This window comes from Rhodamnia argentea, chromosome 6, assembly GCF_020921035.1.
Source record: "Rhodamnia argentea isolate NSW1041297 chromosome 6, ASM2092103v1, whole genome shotgun sequence".
In the NCBI taxonomy this organism is placed as follows: Eukaryota; Viridiplantae; Streptophyta; class Magnoliopsida; order Myrtales; family Myrtaceae; genus Rhodamnia; species Rhodamnia argentea.
Window position 1 is genome coordinate 2,609,191 of NC_063155.1, and position 24,339 is coordinate 2,633,529.

At 39.8% G+C, this 24,339-nt stretch overlaps 2 protein-coding genes across 4 annotated transcripts; both read left to right on the forward strand.

The window, feature by feature from the left end:
• Positions 1–528: 528 nt before the first annotated feature.
• On the forward strand, positions 529–2,122 carry LOC115748474. The gene has a single exon (XM_030684969.2). It carries the CDS (start codon positions 836–838, stop codon positions 1,466–1,468), a length of 633 nt encoding a protein of 210 aa, XP_030540829.1. The 5' UTR covers positions 529–835; the 3' UTR covers positions 1,469–2,122.
• A 10,280-nt stretch (positions 2,123–12,402) lies between these two features.
• On the forward strand, positions 12,403–23,888 carry LOC115748497 (protein DMP2-like). Of its 3 annotated transcripts, none has more exons than XM_048280218.1 (3): positions 12,403–13,249; positions 23,480–23,484; positions 23,771–23,888. In XM_048280218.1, the coding sequence occupies exon 1, from the start codon at positions 12,475–12,477 to the stop codon at positions 13,144–13,146; it is 672 nt and encodes a 223-aa protein (XP_048136175.1). In that variant the 5' UTR covers positions 12,403–12,474; the 3' UTR covers positions 13,147–13,249; positions 23,480–23,484; positions 23,771–23,888. The 3 variants fall into 3 exon arrangements, with proteins under 3 accessions (XP_048136175.1, XP_048136174.1, XP_030540858.1); XM_048280217.1 differs by having other exon boundaries at positions 12,403–12,583; positions 23,051–23,734; positions 23,771–23,876; XM_030684998.2 differs by lacking the exon at positions 12,403–13,249 and having other exon boundaries at positions 22,883–23,734; positions 23,771–23,876.
• The last annotated feature ends 451 nt before the right edge of the window (positions 23,889–24,339 follow it).

The following is a 24,339-nucleotide window of genomic DNA, read 5'->3' on the forward strand; positions in this document are numbered from 1 at the left end:
AAAACACTTGTTATCTTTTAATTCTTATGCATTAATCGTAATTTCCAAATACTCCGTGGTCGATTAAATATCGGCGCATATTTCAGTTGTAACTTTCGGATCTTTATCATCGATTAAATTTCAATGTGTCATCTTCATGTCATCGCACTCTGTGTGATTCATTAAATTCCGACGAAACTTTCTATGTCACCGCACTTTATCACCGATTAAATTCCGTCGAAGCATCCTTATTTTTCTAGAACTCCATCGATAAGACTCGTGTTCGGAATATCTAACGATGATAGTTAAAAAAAGAAAGAAAAAAGAAATGAGAATTCGCTGTCCGAACTTGAATAGCAGCTTCTAGCTTGGGGGTCAGTTGCCTCTTTCTCTCTCTAAAATCTTCAATATTTTGACCGTATTATTACCTGCCACGCGTGAAGGTCGGTGTAGAGAGAGAGAGAGAGGGAGACAACATTTTCTTCTTTGTCGTTCACCAGTCGCTTCCACCTTCCTTCTCCTGCACCCCCTATATATCCCCACCTCCCTCACCTCGCATCCTCCCATCATATATCGCCGAAAGCCTCCATTTCTGCTCTGCACGGAGCATCAAAACATCCCCAGACCCTCCTTCTCTCTCCTCCTTCTCCTTCTCCATACGAGGAAGATGGGTACGAGAGATTGTTAGCATAGATTCGTTAGAAATACCCACAAACAAACGACGTCGACGACGACGAAGGAAGCGATAGATTTTGAATTGACGGCGATTAACTTAATTTCCCCTCGAGTTTCTCTTCTTCTTTTTCTTGTTCCCTCGATTCGTTGACTTGGGTCTCCCAGATCTGGCGTTGGAACCATGGCGACGGACGTGTTGCGGCCTCAGGATTGCCTGATCCAGAGGATCCGGGTCTCTCCGGCGTCTTTCCCTCGCCGGAAGGCCTGCAACTATGGGAACTCCTATTCTAACCCTAGCAGATCTAGCGCTAGGCCTACCCGGAAGCAGATCCAGCAGCAGCAGCAGCAGGCGGCGGCGGCGAAGCCGGAGCCTCAGCGGAAGCGGTTCGTCCGCGCGCAGTCGGAGCCGTCGACCTCTTCGAGGTCCAGCTCCGACGACCTCAGGCAGGCGAGATCCTCCGGCCTCGTGATGGAGAAGGTCACGATCCTCCGGCGGGGCGAGTCGCTGGACTCGAAGATCAAGAGCCAGGTCTCGGAGGCGGAGGCGGCGGCGATGGCGTCGAGCGACCTGGTCGTCTGCGACGGGACGCAGCGGCTGGGCCCGGACCCGGAGATGATCCCGAAGCAGGTCCGGATCGTGGATCTCAGGTCCCCGGTGGCGGCGGCGAGGAGGTGCGACGTGTACGCCGGATCGGCGTTCGCGGTGTCGCCGGAGCCGAGCTCCCTCCCCCTCCCGTCGTTCTCAAAGAAGAAGCACATCTCCTTCGACGACTCGGCGACTAGGGATCTCCGGAGGCTGCTGCGTCTCGATTGAGAAAGCCCTCTCGAGTCTCGACCGTGAAGAAGACCCGGTTCGCTAGATCCGAGCTCGTGCCCGGATCCGACTCTCTGCCCCCTCCCTCTCTCTCTGTCTCTACGTAGGTTCCATGTTTCGTCGCCGGGCCATTTTCTCGCGATATCTCGGAGGTCAGATCGCAGCCGCGAGTTTTTAAGAAGCGGGTGGGATGGATAGATCTCAATATCGGAGAAACTGACCGGGGGCGATTCAGTAAATTTGCAAATCTTCTCTCCCTTCTCCTTGTCTGGGACATGATCTTTGTTAGATCTATACGACATCTGTATCATTATCTATCTTGTGGGTGGGTCTTGTGGGTAATGTTTAATGTAATTTGGGGTTTGATGGGTATTTTCCTTAGGGGTTTGTAAGTTGTAATTGAAGTGGGTTAAAAAAAAAACAAATAAAAGGCACAAAAAAAAGAAAAAAAGATGATGGTTTGAGCTTGAGTTGGCGTTGTGTTTGGGGAAATGGGTTGTTGGGTTAGGGGTGGGTTAAGGTGTTAATTTGATGATTATGATCGTTCAAGTGTGGTGCTATCTGTGAAGAGGAAAGAGGCATTGTATGTATGAATGGTCCCTTACTAATGGTAATTTAAAGAAGATGGCTTTAGGGATTGCTGGCCACTTTGAATCCAGGTTCTTCCTCCTTTTGCTCTTGTTCTGGCCAATTTCAGGATGGTGAACAAACCCATACGCAAGAAGAAAATACAAGAGAAAATCGAAGAAGGAATTTCAATTCATTATCATAAGTTTGGTTCTTGTAGGCTTCCTTCCCTCTTAGAGCCCCAACTTGGAGAAGGGCATTGGGATAATGAGTCTCCTCCTTGCTCAGAGGGATAATGAGTCCTCTTGATGACTTTTTTCTTGTGTTGTTAAACCCATAATTACAGTGTTAAATGCCCAGTGATTGATTTGCTGCCATGAATCATCTGTTTTGGCCACAACTTGATACAATCTTCTGCTTTTTGATGGTTTTGAGGAGTCCATGGTTTTGGTTACTCGGTCAATCCTCGGAGTAGGTCGGCTGTTGGGTCGGTTCGTTTTGATTTTTCGATTAAGCAACGTGATTAATATTTAAAATAAAAAATAGAGGAAAAATGACATCATTTGCGGTTCTTGTCCTCGACTTGATTCCTATGGTCGTGTCGTGTGGTGGTTTCGGACGAGGATCGTGTGACGAAGAAGAAGGGCTCGGATCTTGCGGTGGGGCATGGTGAAGAAGAGAGCGAGGTCGCAATCGAATGCTCTCAAATTGCATTATTGTTGTATTTTTTTGCTTCATTTTATTTTATTATTATTGTTATTATTACATATTTATTTTTCTGCCTTCTTGGCAGATGGAATCCGAGGAGGAGCCTCTGCGTTTAGATGGGGACAGGTGCAACCTGCAATAAAATAATGGTTGCAGAAATTTAAAGGAGCCTTTTGCAGCAGCTCTTGTGATTCTTCCTTTTTGATTTATTATTTTTATTTTTATTGTGACGAACAACTTTCGGGTGGACCGGAAGGTTAATTTGGTCAATTTGGCGTTCGTGATTCTTTTTTGGCAGGCTACTGGGTCCCACCCGTGGCCGGTGAAGAAAAAGCATCTTTCGATGTCGTTCGATTAAAACGAGGAGACGACGGGACTGACCACTTTTTGCTTTTTGAACTCTCCTCAACGTTTGAAATATTTAGGACTTCGTAGCCCCAAAAAAAAAAAAAAAAAAGAAAAAGAAATATTTAGGACTTAAAAAAAAAAAATTTAGAACTGTTTTTCTTTTTTGGGTCAGAATTACGAACTTATATGAAGCGAAAACTAATTTTTGTTTGTCATTTTCTCGATCGGAATTTTGAAAAATGGTAACGAAATTTTTAAGAATGGCGAAGGATAATTAAACGTGGATTTGCGCTTTTAACATTCATGTAATTGTGAAAGTTTTGGGTGCCCATGGTTAAAATAGTCAAAATGCGTCAACCGTAGGATTGGACAAAATGTTTAAATTCTTAAATTTTGATTATGAAATTATTTAAAGCATGTAAAATCATAAACCTGTTAAATGATTTTTTTGACAGGTGAATCTCAATTTTTTGTTTTTCATATTTGAATGGAAATGTAGTACTTTAATTATAAAAAGCTATGCTAGTCCAAAAAAGAAAAAAGGTTAATATCTTGAAAAATTTCAAATTGGTACATCTATGATAAATTTATCATAAACTATTTTTTTAATCACAATAAACTCAAAACTAGTATACATATGATAAATTTACCCCGGACTAATTTTTTGACCATCGCAAATCCCACATTGGTATAATTTTTGAGTTGGATGACACGTGACGGTTAACAAGTATACCAATTTGCGATTTTTACCTTCTGTTTGTTACAAATGTAGCAGTTTGAGGTTTTTCGTGGGGAGGGTAAATTTGTCATAAGTATATTAATTTGGGGTTTTTGCTGTTCAAAAAAATGGATTGAGATCCTTTTGCTAGAGATGAAACGACCCATACTCCTTTAATTTTTTTTATGAAGATTAAATGTGGGGTTCACTCATGATTTAAGACTAATTCTTGCCTTTTATTTTTGGTTTTTTTCTTTTCCTTTTCAATTTGGAACAAAATTGGTGTACCTTTTTCTTTTTTTATTTTATGAAGAATATTTTTTTCGTAGATAGCTAACTAATTATTGTGTTTATGAAAAAAGTAATTATTTTGTTAATGAGTGGCATACTTCTTTATTTTTTGTACTAGGAAACTATTGTTCAAAAATTAACTTAAGCACAAGTACCATGATAGTCTTTATGTAAATTGTGTATAATGCATACGTCAACCACGATATTCAACCTTTGAGCAAATTTCGTGAATTTGTACCAAAAATCAAAGTCCAAAGTTCATGATCATGAGGATAATAGGGAAATCAAGAAACCAATTTGCAAATAAAATTAACATTTCTTCACTCGGATATATGATTAGTGCTTGCTCAAATTATCAAAATAGTGAATAAGTTCAAAAGAAGACAAACATGAAGGAAATGTTGGAAAGTAATGGGTGTGGACGAAGCTACTAAGGTGAAAAGAAGATGGGTGTGGAAGAAGCGGCTAGGGTGAAAAAAATTCTGTTGGAAGAGATGTGGATAATTTTTTCTTTTACTAAAATAGATGAAAAAGAACAAAAAGGTAAAATTTAATCTTAAATCAAGAGTGAGATCCACAAAGGATAACGTAGCCAATTCAGCGTAAAAGGCATTGTCAGAGCTAAATAGGGCGAAGAAAACAATGTGAGTCTATGAGAAATAATGTCATGATATTTAATGATAGTGGCTTTTTCACTTGGGGATCCTTTGCACGAATCCAAAACCAAACATTTTCTTGGGCTTTTTTTATTTGACAACCCAATGGCGACATGACAACATCTTGGTGTGTTCATGGTCCAGGCTTTGGTAAACTATGAATCCAGGCTCAATGCAGTGAAGTGGGTCGACAGTCCAAATCAGGCAATCCGGTTTGGGCTTGGTAGTTAGCAAATTATATCATAGAAAAGAAAATTGTGCAAGTTTCAATCAAAGATTGCACATCCCGACCTCAACTGACGGGTTACAGATTTTAGGAATAACCGAGCTACGAGGCCTGCATATGCCGGCCGCAACGTCACCCGGCTTAAGCATACTGATCAGAAAGCTTATTTAAAGCCCCGATCGGACGTGGACGAGTTCGTTCGTCGGCCTGTAAATCGATTCCCGACCTCGACTCGCTAGAACTCATTTATTTCGTCCATTTGCTATTCACTTGCTACTTCTATTTTGCTTGGGGTCTGTGTGGGACTTTAGGTTATTAAGGGGTTTGTCCATGGGCTTCTTGTCTCTCTTCGAAAACATCGCAAAGCCAGTCGCCGAATTAACTTTTGATTGCCAATTCTGCATGCGTACAACCCTGATTTCTCATATTCAGCATTTCAAAGCTCACAGGCGACTTGGGTGCCTTGAGTGGGTGGTGATGAAGGACAAGAGCTCATCGGCTGTCCATGTCGCTAGGGAGAGGCTGCGCAGAAGGCTCACCGATTCCTCGTTCAGCATGGAGCGCATCGATAAACAACCTGACGAGAGAAATGGATTAATAGAGATTTAAGCGGGGAACAAACTGCAGATCTTTGGTGTGGAACGCGCTGAGACACAGGTGCTGGCATTCTGTGATGCTTTAATCTCAAGGAATGAGTTACCGAAGACTTATAACCAAACGGCCACGATGAATCTGAAGAATTAGATGGTACCGGAATCATTCACTTTTGTCATCCCGGATGGAAAAGATGTATTTCTGCGATAGTTTGATACGGGACAAGCACCTGGAGCCTTGACGAGATTTAGAAGCTGAGGATGATGCCAAGACTCTCTCCTCCAGGGCTCTATCAAAGTTCAATGACTTCAGCATCCGTGGCATTAAAATCGAGCACGCCTCCAACTGCAGACCTCCGTCTTCGACCAAATGGAGAAATCCACTCTGCCATGAGACAGTGACGACGCCAGCTCGTGCACTGATACGGGGATACCATTTTCGATTGCACCGGAAAGGGCAGTCAAGAACCTCATGCCGCCCTTCCTGAGCAAGATGAGCTGTTTTCCTTAGCCAGTTCTCCGTTTCCTCTTCCTCTTCGTCCTAAAAATTGTAGCATTGATTAGCCCGACGGAAATGTTCTGGGTTATAGTCAGAGCACAACTTACTTTTCCGCAAGAATGAGAGACAAGGAAGTACATTTTATTCGTTAAGAGTTGCTAGTTTGAAACTGATTTGGGCTTTCCAAGGTGAAACTGGCGGTGAAAAACCGGGTGGCCCGATGATGGACCGGTCGATGCAACCCGGGTCGGAGAAAAGACATCTTTTGTCTGGTTCCTTGTTTATTTTTATTTTTTCTGATAAATGGCGAGATAAATTAAGTCTTCTTATTTTAATTGAAATACTAATGTAGTAATAATTATTTGGTGACAATTTGAACTTGTCGGAATAATGCCCTTTAGTGTTATTATGTTGGTCAAAAGCAAAAATACCTTTTGCTACACGTTTTTTTGTTTTCTTGGTATTTTGGTTTATCACGTAGTATTCTTCCTTGAATGTGATAATAACAAAGGAAAACACCACAAAAACTCTAAAGTATGCTTACTGTGACACATTTACTCCAAACTTTTTTTTTTTTGGTAAAGACTCCAAACTTTTTTTTTGTGACAATAAAAATCCCAAACTTGTATACATAGAACACATTTATCCCAAACATTTTTTTGTATCACAAAAACCCCAAATTTATATCCATGTGACATATTTACCCAAAATTATCTGTTTGTGACACCAAAAACTCCAAACTCATAAGCATGTGGGATATTTACTCCAAATTTTGAGATAACTGTGCCACACAGACACAAATTTAGAGTTTTTAGTATCACAAGAAAAAGTTTGGGATAAATGTGTCATACTGATACAAATTTAGGGTAAATGTGTCACATGGATAAAAGTTTGAGATTTTTTGTGTAACAAAAAAAAAGTTTAGGATAAATGTATCACAACAGGCATAGTTTACAATTTCTAATGACTTAGTCAAACATTAAGTTGAATATTTTGAAAATTTCACCCCATCCTACAGAAATTTCTAACTCTCATGCGGGTCGTGACCCCTATTTGGAGATCAAGCGAGGGTGGTGACCTAGGGGTGCATGACAACTATTCTATTTCGGAAATAGATTTTTCTATTTCTATTTATGGATGAGTTTTTGAGCAAAAAATACGTTTAATAACGACATAAAATTTCTGATCGTAGAATAGAAGTTCGTTTGACAACAATTGAAAATTTGTAATTCTAGAAATTATTATTTACTATTTAAAAATATAAAATTATCATTTATTTTTTACTCCAGAGGCGATAGTGGTTGTGGCAGAGGCAATGGTGGGCGGCGTCGGCCGACGGAGGTCGGCAGTGGTCGGCGGCGGCAACCGGCGAAGGCTGGTGGTGGTTGGGGACAGGCGGTGGTCGGTGGCGACGGGGTTGGCAGTGGCCGGCGGTGGGCCGTAGCGCCGGCGGTGAGGCGGGGTGGTGAGTGGTGGTTGGCGGCGGCGGGTACTCGAGAAAAAGTGAGGGGTTATTATTTCTATTTCTCCGAGGAGCTGAAAATTTTTTGTTTTTGATTTTCCTTCCAAATCTATTTTCGGAACAAATTTTTGTTTCGTAAATAGAAAAATAGAATTACGTTATCAAACGAGCTTCTGTTCCAAACTTGTTTCTTAAATACGTTTGGAATAGAAATAGAGAAGTAAAATGATTATCATGCATCCCCGAGCTTGTTGAGACGGTGTCACGCTCCCTCTCAAAACGATTATGGTAGCGGATTCTTGCCCGAGCAAGGTGGCGAGGGGTGGCAGCCCTCACATTCATGATGGCTATGATCGGGAACCCTCTCTTGAGTGTGATGTCGAGGGTTGGTGATCCTCAGAAAGATCTAGGTAGGAGCCACTTTCGCTTGCATCCTCTCACTCTTTCACAATCTTCCGCAAATTCGCACAATGTAATCATTCCGTTAAGTACATCACCAAAGGACGTGGTGCCTTTTTGACAAGGATTGCCACATTAGCTTTTATTGGGCCAATATAATGAGTCATTTTGCCAAGTCAACAAAAATTCATGATGTAATACAAAATTATGGCCCAGTTAGGGGGTGCATGACAATCATTCTGTTCCAGAAATAAATTTTTCTATTTATGTTTTTGGATGAGTTTTTGAGCAAAAAAATGCGTTTAATTACGACATAAAATTTCTGATCTTGGAACAGAAATTCGTTTGACAACTGTTGAAAATTTCTAATTCTAGAAATTATAATTTACTATTTAAAAATAAAAAATTATTATTTATTTTTTACTCCGGCAGCGATGATGGTTGCGGCGGTTGGTGATGGTTGCGGCAATCGGTCGAGGGTGGCGGTGAGTCGTGGTTGGCGGCAGGCAATGGTCGGCAGTGGTGGTAGATAGTATGTGGCAGCGGTCGGCGGTGAGGTGGGGTGTGACGGCGGCGGGTGGTGGTCCGCGGCGGTTGGCGATGGGCGACCGAGGGTAATGGTTAGTGGCGGCGAAGGTCGGTGATGGGCGATGGTGGGTGGTGGCCGGCGAAGGTTGGCTTTGGCAGGCCATGTTTGAAGCGATCGGCGGAGGGTGGCGGTAGGTGGTGGTAGTTGGCGGTGAGGCGGCGGGCGATGGGGGCGGCGGCGGTAGGTACTTGAGAAAAAGTGAGGGGTTATTATTTCTGATTTCTATTTCTCAAGTAATTTAAAATTTTTTGTTTCTGATTTCCCTTCCAAATCTATTTTCGAAACAAATTTTTATTTCAAAAATAAAAAAAATAAAATTACATTATCAAACGCGTTTCTATTCCAAACCTGTTCTAGAAATAGGTTTGGAATAGAAAAGGAGAAATATAATTGTTGTCATGCACCCCTTTAGCTAACGGTGTTAGAATTTTTATATGAAAGAACTATTATATTGAGAAAAAAAGTTCGGGCCTCATATTAGATAATGAAGAAAAACACATAATCCCCATGTCATTATACCTTACATTATTATGAAAAATTATAAAAAAAGTTCTAAACTTATTATTCTTTTGCTAATTGAGCCCTCAATTTTTTAATTTTGTCAATTCAGTCATAATTTTTTTTGTACCAATTCAAGTATATCCAACCAACTTTGACAAGTTGACATTGAAATGGACTCTGGCTGGTGCTCACGTGGATAATTTTTAATAATGTTTTAATACTTTTTTTGAAATATTATTATTTATTTTTATTGTTCTTTTCTTTTTATGGTTTTTCTTTCTTCTTCCTCTGGTTGGTCCTTGAGGCTTGCCCTCGCCAGCCACTAGTGGGGCGAGCCTCACTAGCTTAGAGGGTGATCCTCGCTTAGGCCAAATCTGGGCGTGACCGACCCAGCAGGGGAGAGCTTCACTTGAGGGCGACTAAGTCGACCTTGCCAGTCATAGCCTTTGGCCAATTATCGCGGTGATAGGTTCGAAGAAGACGAAAGGCAAAAAAAAAAAAAAAAAAAGAGAAAGAGTAAAAAAAGAAAGAAAAGAAAAAAGGAAAGAAAAAAAATAGTTTGAAAAAATATTAGAATATCATTAAAAATTATGTACTTAGTGCTGGTTGGCTTTCACGTCAACGCCGATCGACAAAAGTGGGTTGGATGGAATGAATTAGCATAAATGCAAAATGTTTATGATTGAATTGGCAAAATTGAAAGGTTTATGACTGAATCGGTAAAAGTGCGTTAGGTTTATGACTTATTGATATGTCGTATAAATGGACATGATATGACGAGTCCAAAATTTATTATACGGATGCTAGTTCAGTAATAAGTTTTTTCAATTTTGTCAATTTATTTCTAAAACTTTGCGTGAAGTTTCAATATAATCATTCCAATCAATCTTCACTGAAAATCACCGATATGACGGTTCGGTTATCACCGGTCGTCTCACACGGCAAACAGCCATGTCAATAATTTCTTGCGAAAATTGGCCGGAAGGACTATATTGAAACTTCACGCAAAGATTTAGGGTCAAATTGGCAAAATTGAAAAGTCCAAAACTGGATTAACATCTATACTGTAAATTTAGAATTAATTGGACATTTTTTCTACGTATGGCCAATCTTCATCGTCCAAGAAATAGGAGAATCCTTAATGATAACGAGGTTGTGCTAACTTATCTTCGAATATCCATTGGTTTGAATCAGCAAATCTTGGCCAGTCCTAAGGTCACACCAACCAGTCCCACCAGTCCCAGTCCTCCTCAATTAAGAAGAACAACTGCCCCTCAAGCCTCGAAATGTTCCCCACTTCCTTAACTGGTTGGTTTAGGTCCGTTCCAATTCCTCTAGCTGTATCACGTGCTGAATTCTCCAATTGATTCACCCACATTTGACGACCCAAATGACGAGCTAGTCCAATTTTGGCCCAAATTGTTCTTATCTTTGACACGCCATTTGTCGACGTTGCAGCCACCGCTATGTATTTATGTATCGACAACAGATTAAGAGCCTTCGCAGAATACAATTTTGTTATACTAATTATAAATATCAACTAGTTAGACATGATCGTTATCTTTAGCAATTCATGCGAGAATTGGTCAAGGAAACGGCTCCTGGTTTGATCAAAATAGCAGAGTGGCAAATAAAATAAAATGAAGGTCCAACCTTTGGTGGTTCCTCTATTCAATCCTTTATTTGAAAAATGTTTCGGGAGGTATCTCTCAAGTAGTCATGCTCTTATAGATTTCATCACGCCAACCGGTTTTTCTCACGTTTATATCATTTGAATCGTTTTCTGCTGGCAAGGATGAGAAAGAAATCCCTACCTGCGTGAAAACAAATCCATTCGTCTTTCCTCTTGGTCACCGGTGAGATCTAATAGCATTCCTCATTTGAACCAAAGGGTCACATCACAAGTCCATTTAAAGTGGATCAAGGGACAATCAACTTAAAAGGATTAGCAGCAACAAGCGACTTCAGCAATCTCGCGCAATCTTCAATTAAAGTCATAGCTACTTAGAATCATTCTCAATCTTAAAGTATGAGTTTAGGGGGCTCGATATTGCCGTATAATTCTATTAGCTTGTTGGCAAACTGCAACCCTCTCCACATGAGAGTAGGCGCACGTCTCTTTACAAAATTCATCGCGTCCTTAACTTCAAATGGTCATGCTCTTGTGAGCATTGCAGTAATTACGTTTGGAGTTACAATTGGAAACATTTCAATTGGCAAAAACTAAAAGGATGATGCGTTCTTCCTATCATTTTCTTCTGATTGGTGGGTTATGAGAAGGAATATTGCCCCACATTTATATTTAGTTAAATTTGCACATAAATAATATCCATAATGTATAATCTGCCCTTTTTGAAGTTATGGTCGGAAAAAAGTTTCCTCCGGTCTGATTAGGATGGAGGAAAACATAGCTCGAAACAGAATATAATTGGATAGATGCACGTCCACCATATATGGATGAAGGATCACAAGGGAAATTGTGTGAATTTAAAGATTGATTGTGGGTGCCCATGTGCGAAATGCATACAACAACTTGCACATGAGGTAAAACCATAAGGAAGATTCAAACGGCTTCAATCACTTTGGTATTTAAACCTTCCATAAAAAAGAAGGTTTATAGTCATAGAAGAATGTTCTTGACCTCATTGAAGCCAATTGAGGGATATATCTTTCTCGAGCTATACTTTTTATTTTCAATTTTTTTTAATGGATTAAATTTTCTCAAATCATGCTTATCATAATTGGTGGTTACAAGTTACGAAAGTCATCTACATGCACTCTTAAACTGAAAATGAAAAATGGGCGACCCTTGTATTTGTAACTTGCCAATCAGAAACATGTTTTTTTTTCGAAGAAAATTGCCCATAATCAAGGATGGAACCATTATCACTTCATGTTTTACTTTGCCACCTTTATCTATAGAGAGTGTGTATTTGGTTAATTAGGTTGCAGATACTCGAAATGCCCTCCAACATATAGGTTGGTGTTGGGAAATATTCAAACTACAAAATAATGTCGTGCTAAAACCTAGTTGACATAAAAAAAACATGGCGTCTAATTCCGATTCTTGTTTCTTGTGACAAGTTAAACATTATCATGTTCCTAGTCATAGATTATCACTTGCTTATCTCCAACCTCTCCTCTCTTCCCACGTTGGTCAATTTTCCAAAACCGCGACGAAAACTGTTGCTCTTCATGGTATTCAACCATTGAAGGCATGGACCGAAATTGGTCAAGCTCCTAAGAACGGAACGCGTGATCTTCACACATTAGAATAATGGCAATTCATATGATTTTGCGTCTAAGTAATTTCCTCTTCCCCAACTTCGCTCCTCCTATAAATACCCTAATCAGTAGTCGTTTCAAGACGCAAAACACAAGCCCAAATCCTCCCCCAAATCCTAGGTAGCTTGTTCATTTTTCAAAAATTGGTTAGCATTTTCAAAAAGATGGGCAGCAAGGTCTCTTCCCAATCCTCCAATACCAATTCTCAGCAGCAAAGCACCACCACCACCACCACCACCTCCAGCAGCAGCACCACCACCTCCAGCAGCAGCACCACGAGCAGCGCTTACACCGGACTAGGCAACATCATTAAGCTCCTTCCAACCGGGACCGTCTTCCTTTTCCATTTCCTCAACCCTCTTTTGACCAACAACGGCCAATGCCATACTTATAACAAGTACCTAAGTGCCATTCTCATTGCAGTTTGCGGCCTTTCGTGTTGTATTGCTAGCTTCACCGATAGCTACAAGGGGAGTGATGGATCGACCCACTACGGTGTCGCCACGACCAAGGGCATCTGGCCGAGCTCGAGCTCTAGTAATTCCTTATCGGGGCATAAGCTTCAGTTTTCGGATTTCGTCCATGCGTTCTTGTCGGTGATTATTTTCGCAGTTTTGGCGTTGTTGGACACGAACACCGTGAAGTGCTTTTATCCATCTTTCGAGACTACGGAGAAGACTTTGATCATGGTTCTACCAACCGTAATTGGCTCGATCTCGAGCACGGTATTCACGTTGTTCCCTAGCACGCGCAACGGAGTTGGGTATCCTTCAAGTGATGCTAGTACAACCTCGGGGACTAGTACTACCTCGGAGAGCAATGCCGAGAAAGTTTGATGATACACATAGGCACATATGCATGGTCCAATGTAACCACATGCATTTCCAAATACATGCATCTAGGATTTCTCATATTAGACTCGTGTGCTCCAGGATTAGCATGTAAAAACGATTGTAAGCAGTTGTTGTCGTTGATCTCAAAATGTACAAGCAGAAAAAGGATTTATTTGTATTGTATCTATATATTCATTGATGCCTTCTGGTGAGTCTGTCGTGACAAGTGGTATGTCAATCATATTCAACTTCATTTACGGCAGCCACAATTTTACTTTCGTTCATTCATGTCTTTTGGTAAGTTCGCCTTGTCTGTGGGGGAGGTGGCCCTTGCCCAGATTTGACAAGGGCATTTGGGCCCTTGCCGGTCAAAAAAAAAAAGAAAAAAAAAAGAAAGATAGAAAAAAAAATGTTCATGTCGGTGCTGGTCACGCCATGTAGGATGGACGACATCCACATCGGGGATTTCCGATCAAAATTGGCCGAATGGACTTTATTGGCACAAATGCAAAATTTTTAGGATTAAATAGATACAATTGAAAAGTGTTTGACTAAATTGACTCCAATGCAAAAGATTTAGGACTTTTTGAACATTTTCCCTCGAATGTTTCATTTCTTGCTATCGGAGAGCTCGCGCTCGGGATGCTTGAATAACTCGTGCTTGGGAGTTTTCCATTTCTGGGTTGTTAATGAGAAATTTTGGACGGAGGGTTAATGTGGACAAATTTATGCATGAATCAAGTAAAAATCTATGGCTTTTTATGAGATTGTAAAAATTTTAGGGGAAAATTGAGGTTGGACGATAAAATTGGGACAAGACCTAAAGTTGGGAGCTTTTCATATAACAAAAAAAGTTTATGATAGAACTGGGACATAACCTAAAGTTGAAGATTTTTAATGGGACACAAAAAGTTGAGGGTAGAATTGGGACTAAACTTCAAACTAGATGTTTTTTATGAGACAATAGGTAGGATTGGGATAAAAGCTAAAGTTAGAGTTTTTTTTGAGGTATTTAGCCAACTATGACCCGGATTGTGGAAAAAGAATCGTGCCAGCTTCAATCCAAGCTTGTGCATCTCGACCTAAATTCATAGATTTATAAATTCTAAAGCCCCAATTGAACGTGGATGAGTTCATTTGTCGTCCTCTAAATCGACTTCCGACCTCGACTTAGGGTCTGTGTGTGACTTAGGTTTTTAATAGATTTGTGCATGGGCTTCTGGGCCGATTTGGGCTTTCCAGGTTGAAACTGAAGGTGGTAAACCGGGTGACCCGAAGATGGACCGGTCAATGCTACCCGGGCCGGAGAAAAGGAATCTTTTGTCTGGTTCCTTGCTTTTTTTTTTCTTGTTCTTTTGTCTGGTTCCTCCGTGCGGACTAAAGATATCATTGGTCTTAGTTTTGTAGAATTTCAATATGGTCCTAAACTTTGTTTATTCACTTTAATCTGAGAGTTGTTTGAAATAGGTCGAAATGCTGACGTGGATTGTGATAATACAATTATAAAAAGCTAGAAGAATAAAAAAAAAAATGAAATTCAAAGGAAAGAGAGGGCATTTGTTTTTTTTTTTTCTTGTTTTAGCTATTTTCATTACTTCATATCTTAATTCTTTTTTTTTTTTCGAAGTAACTGTTGAGATAAGATATATTTTATGATCATTTGTAGTTTAACGTGACAATTCATAAATTATGAAATTAAGTTTTCTTATTTTAATGGAAATACTGATGTACTAATTATGTTTTGGTGACTTTGAACAAGATGGAAACTTCATAAAATGAACTTAGAAAAGTTCACTCAACACGATTATGGGAATAAGGCCCTTTAGTATTTTGCTACAATTGTTTTCTTTTCCCTTTTGTTTTATCACGCGGTATTCTTCCCTGTGATAACAAATATTAGTCAAACTTTTAGTTTTTTTTTTTTGGCCGTATGGAGATTTCTGGCTCTCACGCCGGTCGTACTCGTGACCCTTATTTGGAGATTGAGCAAGGGTGGTGGCTAGGCTCGGTGAGGCCTAGTCGCCCTCACATTCACAACGACTACAGTTTAGTACTCCTGGTCGACCAAGGTTGGGGAATGGGGGTGGCAGCCCTCACATTCACGTTGGTTATGATCACGGATCCTCGCTTGATTGTGATGTCGAGGGTTCGACCATCGTCAAGATCTAGGTAGCAGCCAATTTTTGCGTGCATTCATCTCTCTCTCGCACACGCGCACACTTTCCGCGCCTCCGCTTTTTTGTTTCTTTTAGCCTTTTTGGTACTTCGACAAAATCTCTTTAGATCTAGCCACTCATATTTTTATTCTAGATCAATTAGATAGATATTAGATTTTGGTGATTGCTTTTGTTGTAATATTAATGCGCGGAAACTAATTAGAATTTTGCAAATTAAGTTAATGCGAAAAGCCAAAAAAAAAAAAAAATAACGAGGAACGATAAAGGATACTATAAATTATATGGCTCGGTCCGAATATCGATACTTACATCCATGGAGAAAGTAAGCAAAAACAATTTACTATAATAGGAGAATCGGAGTTACAATCGCTCAATACGTTCGTGTTTCCTGCACTTAAATTATACCAAAACCCAATTGGAGTTACAATCGCTCAACACGTTCGTGTTTTTCGCACTTAAATTATACCAAAACCCAAAGTGTTTAGACATGAACAACTCAATTGGATATATATAAAACTCACACAATTCACAGATCGGTGTTTAAGGTCCTATGACGATCGACCTTAAGAACTCTCTTTGTATGGCCGAATTACAAAGAGCAAGTTCGTTCTTTTCGCCTCTGTACGGCATCGGCTGGGTAGAGAAACAAGAGCAAAACCGTTCTTTTGTTACTTCTCTGAAAGTGACACTTTTGCCCTTTTGTTGTGCGGCCGCCAAGAAAAGAAATTGCTGAGATACACCAAAACCTTCTTTTCCTTATTTTTTTTCTTATTTCTTTCCTCTCTTGACAGAACATTAGGATAAGAATGTGGGCCCTCTTCTTGTTCCCATTTCTTGTACGCAAAAAAGCATTTCTGTGCTTAGAAGTCATCCACTCCACGCCAAAAGGGTAGTCCTCAGCAATAAGAGAACCGAGTCTTCATCTCGGTCAATCTTGGATATTCACAAGATTTTCTTTTTCCTTAGCAAACCAATTTATATCCGCAAACGATTTAAATTGGACATATAAATTTAACAATTCTCCATATTGGCTCGATATTTGAAGCCAACTTATAGTACTTATTATCCATGCTGCTCTCCCATTACGCCGAAAGGCAATTACTTTCCATAGATGCAAATTGTGCTCAAACAGAGCTTGAGTTTCGCCAAAGGAACAAGTTTAGTCATCATTTCCGCTGGGTTCTCTCTTGTAGTCAGTCTTTTTTCACAATAACTTTACCCTTCACTAAGACATCTCGGACGAAGTGGCATCTGATGTCGATATGCTTTGTCCGCTCGTGATAAACTAAATTACATGCTAGATAAATCACCTCTTAGTTGTCACGGTATATATCAATACTTTTCTGCTCTAACCCAAAGTCCAAAAGCAAACCTTTTAGTCATATCGCCTCTTTGACTATAAAAGTCGGTGCCATGTACTCCGCCTCGGTCGACGACAATGCCACGTGGTCCTGTAAGGACGCTTTTCAACTACCCGCACCACTTGCAAGCGTAAACAAGTACCTTCTAAAAACTTGCACTCATCCAAGTCATATGCATCATCGGAATCCACATAATTTGTGGTCTCACTGTCATTATTGTCCCTCCAGTATACTCTACCAACGTCTATTGTCCCTTTCAACTATCTGAAAATCCATTTCATGACTTCCCAATGAGTTTTACCAAGACGCTTCATATAACGATTGATTACACTCCTCGCTTGTGAAATATCGGGTCTAGTGCATAGCATACATAATACTAACCATGGTACTATAATAAGGAACACGAGACATATGCTCTTTCTCCTTCTCCTCGGTCGGCGACGATAACTTAACTAAAAGTTTAAAGTGCTTCGCTAATGGTGTACTCACCGACTTCACCGATCGCATATTAAAATGTGCTACAATCTTCTCAATATATTTCTTTTAAGACAGACGTAAAATTCCTGCAGTTCTATCACGCAAAATCTTCATACTCAAAAATTTTGCAACACCTAAATCTTTCATCTCAAACTCTACACTTAATTGCCTCTTTAGCACATCATTATTAGATATATTTTTAGTTGCTATCAACATATCATCAATGTATAATAGCATATATATATATATATATATATATCAAAGACCCACCCTCCAATCTTCTAAAGTAAACACAGTTATCCATATGACTTTTTGAATAGTCCCGACCGGACATGAAAGCATCAAAATGTTTATACCATAGTCTCGAAGATTATTTCAGCCCATATAAAGATTTCTTTAGTAAGCAAACATGGTCTTCCTTATCCGAATACCAAATCCCCTTGGGCTGCTTCATGTAAATCTGCTCCTTCAACTCACTATGGAGGAACGCCGTTTTTACATCAAGTTGTTTCAACTCGAGATCTTGTGCAGAAACTAAGGTAAGTAAAACACGAATAGAAATATATCTTACCATATGATATAATACCTCGTTGTAGTCAATTCCCTCCCTATGTGTATATCCCTTCACAACAAATCTTGCCTTATACTTCGCTGCTTCGACACCATGAATGCCCTATTTCTATTTGTAGACCCATTTACTTTCAATAATCTTCTGACTCTTGGATACTTTAACTAGCTCTCATGTCTGATTTCAATGAAGTGATTCCATCTATTTACTCATAGCTTCTAGCCACTTGCGATGACTCGAACTAGCCATCCCTTTATAGCAAGACAAATGTTCATTTGTCTCCATCTCATTACCTACGGTCAAAGCATAAGCAATATTTGTATAACCATAACGTACCGGTGGTTTAATTTGCCTTCTTTGTCTGTCAGCAGCTATACTACGTCGTGGCTGTGTTGGTTGTTTAGTATCACCAACTTCAGAAATCGTGGCCTCATCTGCAATCTCAACCTCTGTTATGTCCAAGGTCTCTAGAGTCTTCACCTGAAGCTCCACCTCACTACCGACACTATGATCCGTTTGCTCTGCTGGTAGTGTCTTAGAACTCCTCTATCGAAGCAATGTACTCTCGTTGACGATCACGTCTCTGCTGATTAGAAAAATTGGGTGATTTGAGATCGGTGCACCACAGCTGTTAGCCTTTTACCCCATGTGCATAACCCAAAAATATGCATTTCTTCGACCTCGGCTCAAGCTTACCATCACTCGCATGAGCATACCCAAGATATCCGAATACTCATAATCCGGAGTAATCATCGGGTTTCCCCGACTATACTTCCTCCGGAGTTTTCTACTCGATAGCATATGATGGAGATCGATTAATCGGGTAACATGTCATGTTCATTGCTTCGGCCCAAAATTCCTTGCCGATTCCAGCATGCGATAGCATGCTTCGAGTCCGCTCAAGTAAAGTTTTGCTCTTCCGTTACGTCACGCCGTTATGTTGTGGTGTCCTAGGTATTATGTGGTGTCTCACAATTCCTTCTCACTCGCAGAACTCGATAAAAATCTTTACCACGTAACTCCATACAATTATCGGTTCTCTAACACTTGATTTGTTTATCTGACTACTTCTCAATCAATGCCTTGAATTTCTTGAATCGATCAAATACATTAGATTTGTGCTTCGGAAAGTATACCCATATCTTCTTGGAATAGCCATCGATAAAAGTCAACATATATCGGGCACCTCCTTTCGAAGGAATCAGAGACGGGCCGTAGAAATCTGAATGAATATATTCAATAGGTTGCTTAGTCGAATGAGTACTTGTAATAAACTTAATCTGGCGCTATTTCCCAAAGATGCGGTGTTCACATAAGTCTAACTTACTTGTTTTCTGACCCTTTAACAACTCCCTATCACTTAGCATCTCATACATGCCTTGCTCATATGCCCCAAATGCATATGCTATAATTGAGTTAAATCAAAATTTGACTCACCCGATGAAACCGTAGCAGCCTCCGTCACGGTTTCTCCCGATAGATGATAAAGAGAACTCACTTTCTTCCCTCTCATTACTATCATGGCATGTCAAGAGATCTTCATTACTTTACCTTCAGCGGTGTACTTATACTCGATATCATCGAGCATCCCCAGAAAAATAAGGTTCTCTTGAGCTCCGGTACATGCCTCATGTTTGTTAATGTGCGCATTACTTCATCATGCATCCGAATCCGATTTGTCACTATCCCCCCAATCTTGCAGGCTGCGTTATTCTACAATAGAACTCTACCACCATCTACGATCTGATAAGTAGTAAATTAGTTCCTATGAGACGTTATATAATAAGAACACCCCGAATCTAGCACTTATTTGTTTCTTGAAGAATTTGTAGTCACACACAAGACAGCCTCTACATCACTAGTGCTCTCCTCAGCAATATCGCTACACTACTTGTGGCTTTTCGCTTATTACATATGTTTCTCAACTTACGACAATTTCTCCCGATGTGCCCATCCTCATGACACTCAAAGCACTTCACGCTTCCCTTGGACTTTTTATGGTGTGATTTAGACCTGCTTTTACCTCTGCTGCTATTGGGCCCCGTTGTTACTCTCTACCTCGAATCAATAGTCCCCGTGCTACATCCTACGCTATATTGTCATCTCGCAATTTTCTTTGCCACTCTTTAGAAAATAAAGCGAACTTTACCTCTTCCGAGGTAATCGTAGTACACACTTGTAATAGTGAATTAGTAAAGTGCTCCCATGATTGGCAAATAAGTCAACAACATCATTCCCTGCTCTTCATCATCAAGTGTCTTACCGGCGTTCTTCAAATCCATCATGAGTTTATTAAATTCATCTAGATGGGTTCTGATAGACGTATCTTCGATATATCTCTTCAACACATATAAGTGATTGTTCAAATCTTTCGTTATATAAAGAGCTTGAAGTTTTACTCACAAGACTGCGGTATTCTTCTCCTCGCCTAACTCTATTAACACTTCATCCGATAAATTCAATAGGATTAAACTCCTAACTTTCCTTATTAACACATCCTTTTGAGCATCTGTCATTCTTTCGGGCAACTCAGCCTTGCCCTCCAATGCTTCTGCTAAACCATGAGTTGTCAATAACGCCTCCATCTTGAGGCTCCATAATCCAAAGTTGTTCCTTCCGTTAAACTTCTTAATTTCAGCTTTCACTCCGGATATGGTTGGTAAATCTCGAGTTGTCAATAACGCCTCCATCTTGAAGCTCCATAACCCAAAGTTGTTCCTTCCGTTTAACTTCTCAATTTCAGCTTTCACTCCGGATATAATTGCAATCTCTCTAAATAATAATTAGACAAGCAAAAATCCCAAATTACAATCTAAAAATATTTGATACAAGTTCTGATACCAATTTATTGAGAGGGCACAACAAAAGTCCAAAACCTTTACTTAGGGAGATCGCCAAGAGGGAACACAAGTTCGAGCCTTTTAACATATTCAGTTGGATCCACTTTCACTCAAAAGCTTAAGCCAATGAGTTATGAGCCAATTTGGATATACTAACCGCTCCACACTATATTAATTGTCTAATGTGGGACTTCTCTAACACAACTCGTGCATTCTAACAACTTTGGTCATTTTGTGAACCATGCGGTAAAAAGGATCTACCTTATGATTAGAATCTTAAGCGGACTAAAGCAGCGACAAGTGCCAATTTCCAATTACTATTCCATCTACATGTTAAAGGAGGATGGATTATGTATAATGACATGAATGGTTCATAAACTTTTCACCAGCATTTAATGTAATCTCTGAACTTTTTTTAGTCAATCTAGACCCCAAACTTTTGAAAATTCTCTCCATGTAGTCATCGAGTTAAGTATACCGCCACATTACATGAGTCTTTTTTGAGGTGGATCGCCACATTAGCGACGATTCGTTTCACAAGCCAACAAAACTTTATGATTTCACAAAAAAATGTACAAAATTATGGCCAAGGTAGCTAACGATGTAAGAATTTTTTTATGAAAGAAATGCATTCATTGGATTTATGAAGTTTAAAGGCTAGATTGAGCAAAAAATTTCAGGCCTAATATTGGATATTAAAGAAAAGCACATAACCACCGAAGTCATTATACAGTAAAGTATTGATGACATGATATAGCGAGTCAATCACAACGTTCATGTGATATGAATTTTAAACAACTTTGAATTCCAATGCAAACGTAAAACCAATCTAAATGTTAAATTTTACTTTTGAAGTATTTCGGGAATTTATCGAATCAATCCATAACTTATTGTACAAATATCAATTTAGTTCTAAAATTTTCAATTTTACCAAAATCTTTTAGCGAAGTTCCAATATAATCCTCATAGTTAATTTTCATCGAGAATCACCGACATGATGATTTAGTCATCAATGGTTGTCCTACGCGACGAATCACAATGCCAATAATTTTCGATGAAAATTAGTCGAAAGGACTTTACTAGAATTTCGCGCAAGGACTTAGGACGAAATAAAAAAGAAGAAGAAAAGTTTAGGATTAAATTTGACAATACAATAAAATTAGGATTGGTCGGACAATTTTCTCAGAGTATATGGCCAAACTGCATCGTCTGACAAATAAGAAAATCCTCGATTGATAACGAGGTTGTGCTGACTTATCTTCGAACATCCATTGTTTTGAGTCTGTAAATCATGGCCAGTCCAAAGGTCACACCAACTAGTCTCAGTCCTCCTCAATCAAGACAAAACAACTATTCCTCAAGCCTTGAAATGTTCCCTACTTCCTTAAATGGTTGGTTTAGGTCCATTCCAATTCCACAAGTTGTATCACGCATTGAATTCTCCAATTAATTCACCTACATTTGACGACCCAAATGGCAACCTAGTCTTTGACCAAAAAAAAAAAAAAATGGCAACCTAGTCAAATTTTGGCACAAAGTGTTCTTTCTTTGACACGCACACATCGGACTTGAACATTCAAATGACAATCTATGTTTTATTATCTCGATTTTGCACTTCTTGACCTCATTGAATCCTATTGAGGCTATATCTTTCTCGTTCTATATACGTGTGATGGATAAAATTTTCTCAAACCAAACCATGTTTATTAAAATTGGTGGCCACATGTTCTGAACGTCATCTATATGCAAACTTAAACTGAAAATTAAAAATGGGTGATTCCTGTGTTTGTATCCCGCCAATTAGAGACACGGTTGAAGATAATTTTCTATAATCATAGATGGAAAAATAACACAGCTATTTACATAAACGCTTTATGTTTTACTTTGCCGCTGTTATATATGCTGAGTGTGTCCTTGGTTAATTAGGTTTGAAGATGCTTTAAAGGCACAGAAACATATAATTTGGTGCTAGGAAATATTCAAAGCTACGAAATAAATATCGAATTAAGCCTAGTTGCCGTTCCTTGGGACATTATCCAGTGATGGATCATCACTTGCTTATCTCTAACCTCTCCTCTATTCCGACATCCGTCAATTTCCCAAAACGTGATGAAAACTGTTGCTCTTCATAAGATTCAACCGTCGAAGTGTTGGACCGGACCCGGTCAAATCCGTACGAATGGAACGCATAATATTCAGACTTTAGAATAGTGTTAGTTCTTATTGTTTTCCATCCAAGAAACTTCCCCTTGCCAACTTCGCTCCACCTATAAATACCCTAATTGGTGGTCGTTTCAAGACACAAAACACAAAACACAAAACACAAAACACAACCCCAAATGTTTCCCCAAATCCTAGGTGGCTTGTTCATTTTTCAAAAATTGGTTAGCATTGTCAAAAAGATGGGCAGCAAGGTCTCTTCCCAATCCTCCAATACCAATTCTCAGCAACAAAGCACCACCGCCACCGCCACCTCCAGCAGCAGCAGCACCACCAGCAGCGCATACACCGGACTAGGCAACATCATTAAGCTCCTACCGAGCGGGACCGTCTTCCTTTTCCATTTCCTCAACCCTCTTTTGACCAACAACGGCCAATGCCACACTTATAACAAGTACCTAAGTGCCATTCTCATCATAGTCTGCGGCCTTTCGTGTTGTGTCACTAGCTTCACCGACAGCTACAAGGGGAGTGATGGGTCGACCCACTACGGGGTCGTCACGGCCAAGGGCATTTGGCCAAGTTCGAGCTCTAGTAATTCCTTGTCGGGCTATAAGCTCCGATTTTCAGATTTCGTCCATGCGTTCTTGTCGGTGATCATTTTCGCGGTTCTGGCATTGTTGGACACGAACACTGTGAGGTGCTTTTATCCGTCTTTCGAGACTACGGAGAAGACTTTGATCATGGTTCTACCAACTGTGATTGGCTCGATCTCGAGCACGGTGTTCACGTTGTTCCCTAGCACGCGCAACGGAGTTGGGTATCCTTCAAGTGATGCTAGTACTACCTCGGGGACTAGTACTACCTCGGAGAGCAATACCGAGAAAGTTTGATGTTACACAAGTACATAAGCATGGTCCAATGTAACCACATGCATTTCCAAATACATGCATGCAGGATTTCTCATATTAGTCTCATATGCTCTAGGATTAGCATGCAATAGCAATTGTACGCATTTGTTGTCGTTGATCTCAAAATGTACAGGTAGAAAAAGGATTTATTTGTATTGGAGTCGATAAATTCATTGATGTCTTCTGGTTAGTCTGTCGTCACGAGTGGTATATCAATCGTATTGAACTTCCTTTATGGCAGCCACAGTTTTATTTCAAATATCAAGACTTTCTTAAGTTCATTTGTTTTTAAGGTACATAACGTTACCCCTTGAGCTCAGAGCACATAGCAAAAAGCGAATTGGACGGCCCAAATCGGGTCTGCATTTTTTCCTTTTGTTTTCCCTTTTCCTTTGTCTAGGTTTGAGCATTGCATTCTCATTATGAAAAGCGGTCATTCAAGCATGTCGAAATAGATACCATGTTTGCATATGGATCCCCACATCCTTTCATTCCATTTAGGATTATGAATAGGCTTAATCGGACCCGCTTTTCAAATATCTCACCTTATATGGGACCCCATTGAACTCTTTTAACTTCTATTGAATCGAGAAATGGGTTTGATTGTCCATCTTTTTGATTTGATATATTACTAATATATATGAGGCATCCTCTGGATAGGGTCAACTTGGCAACAAGACTGGATTAGCACCATGCCGTCCG

Coding starts and splice junctions, on each gene's coding strand:
- LOC115748474 (XM_030684969.2), top strand. CDS start 836: ATGGCGACGGACGTGTTGCGGCCTCAGGATTGCCTGATCCAGAGGATC.
- LOC115748497 (XM_030684998.2), top strand. CDS start 22,906: ATGTTTCCCCAAATCCTAGGTGGCTTGTTCATTTTTCAAAAATTGGTT.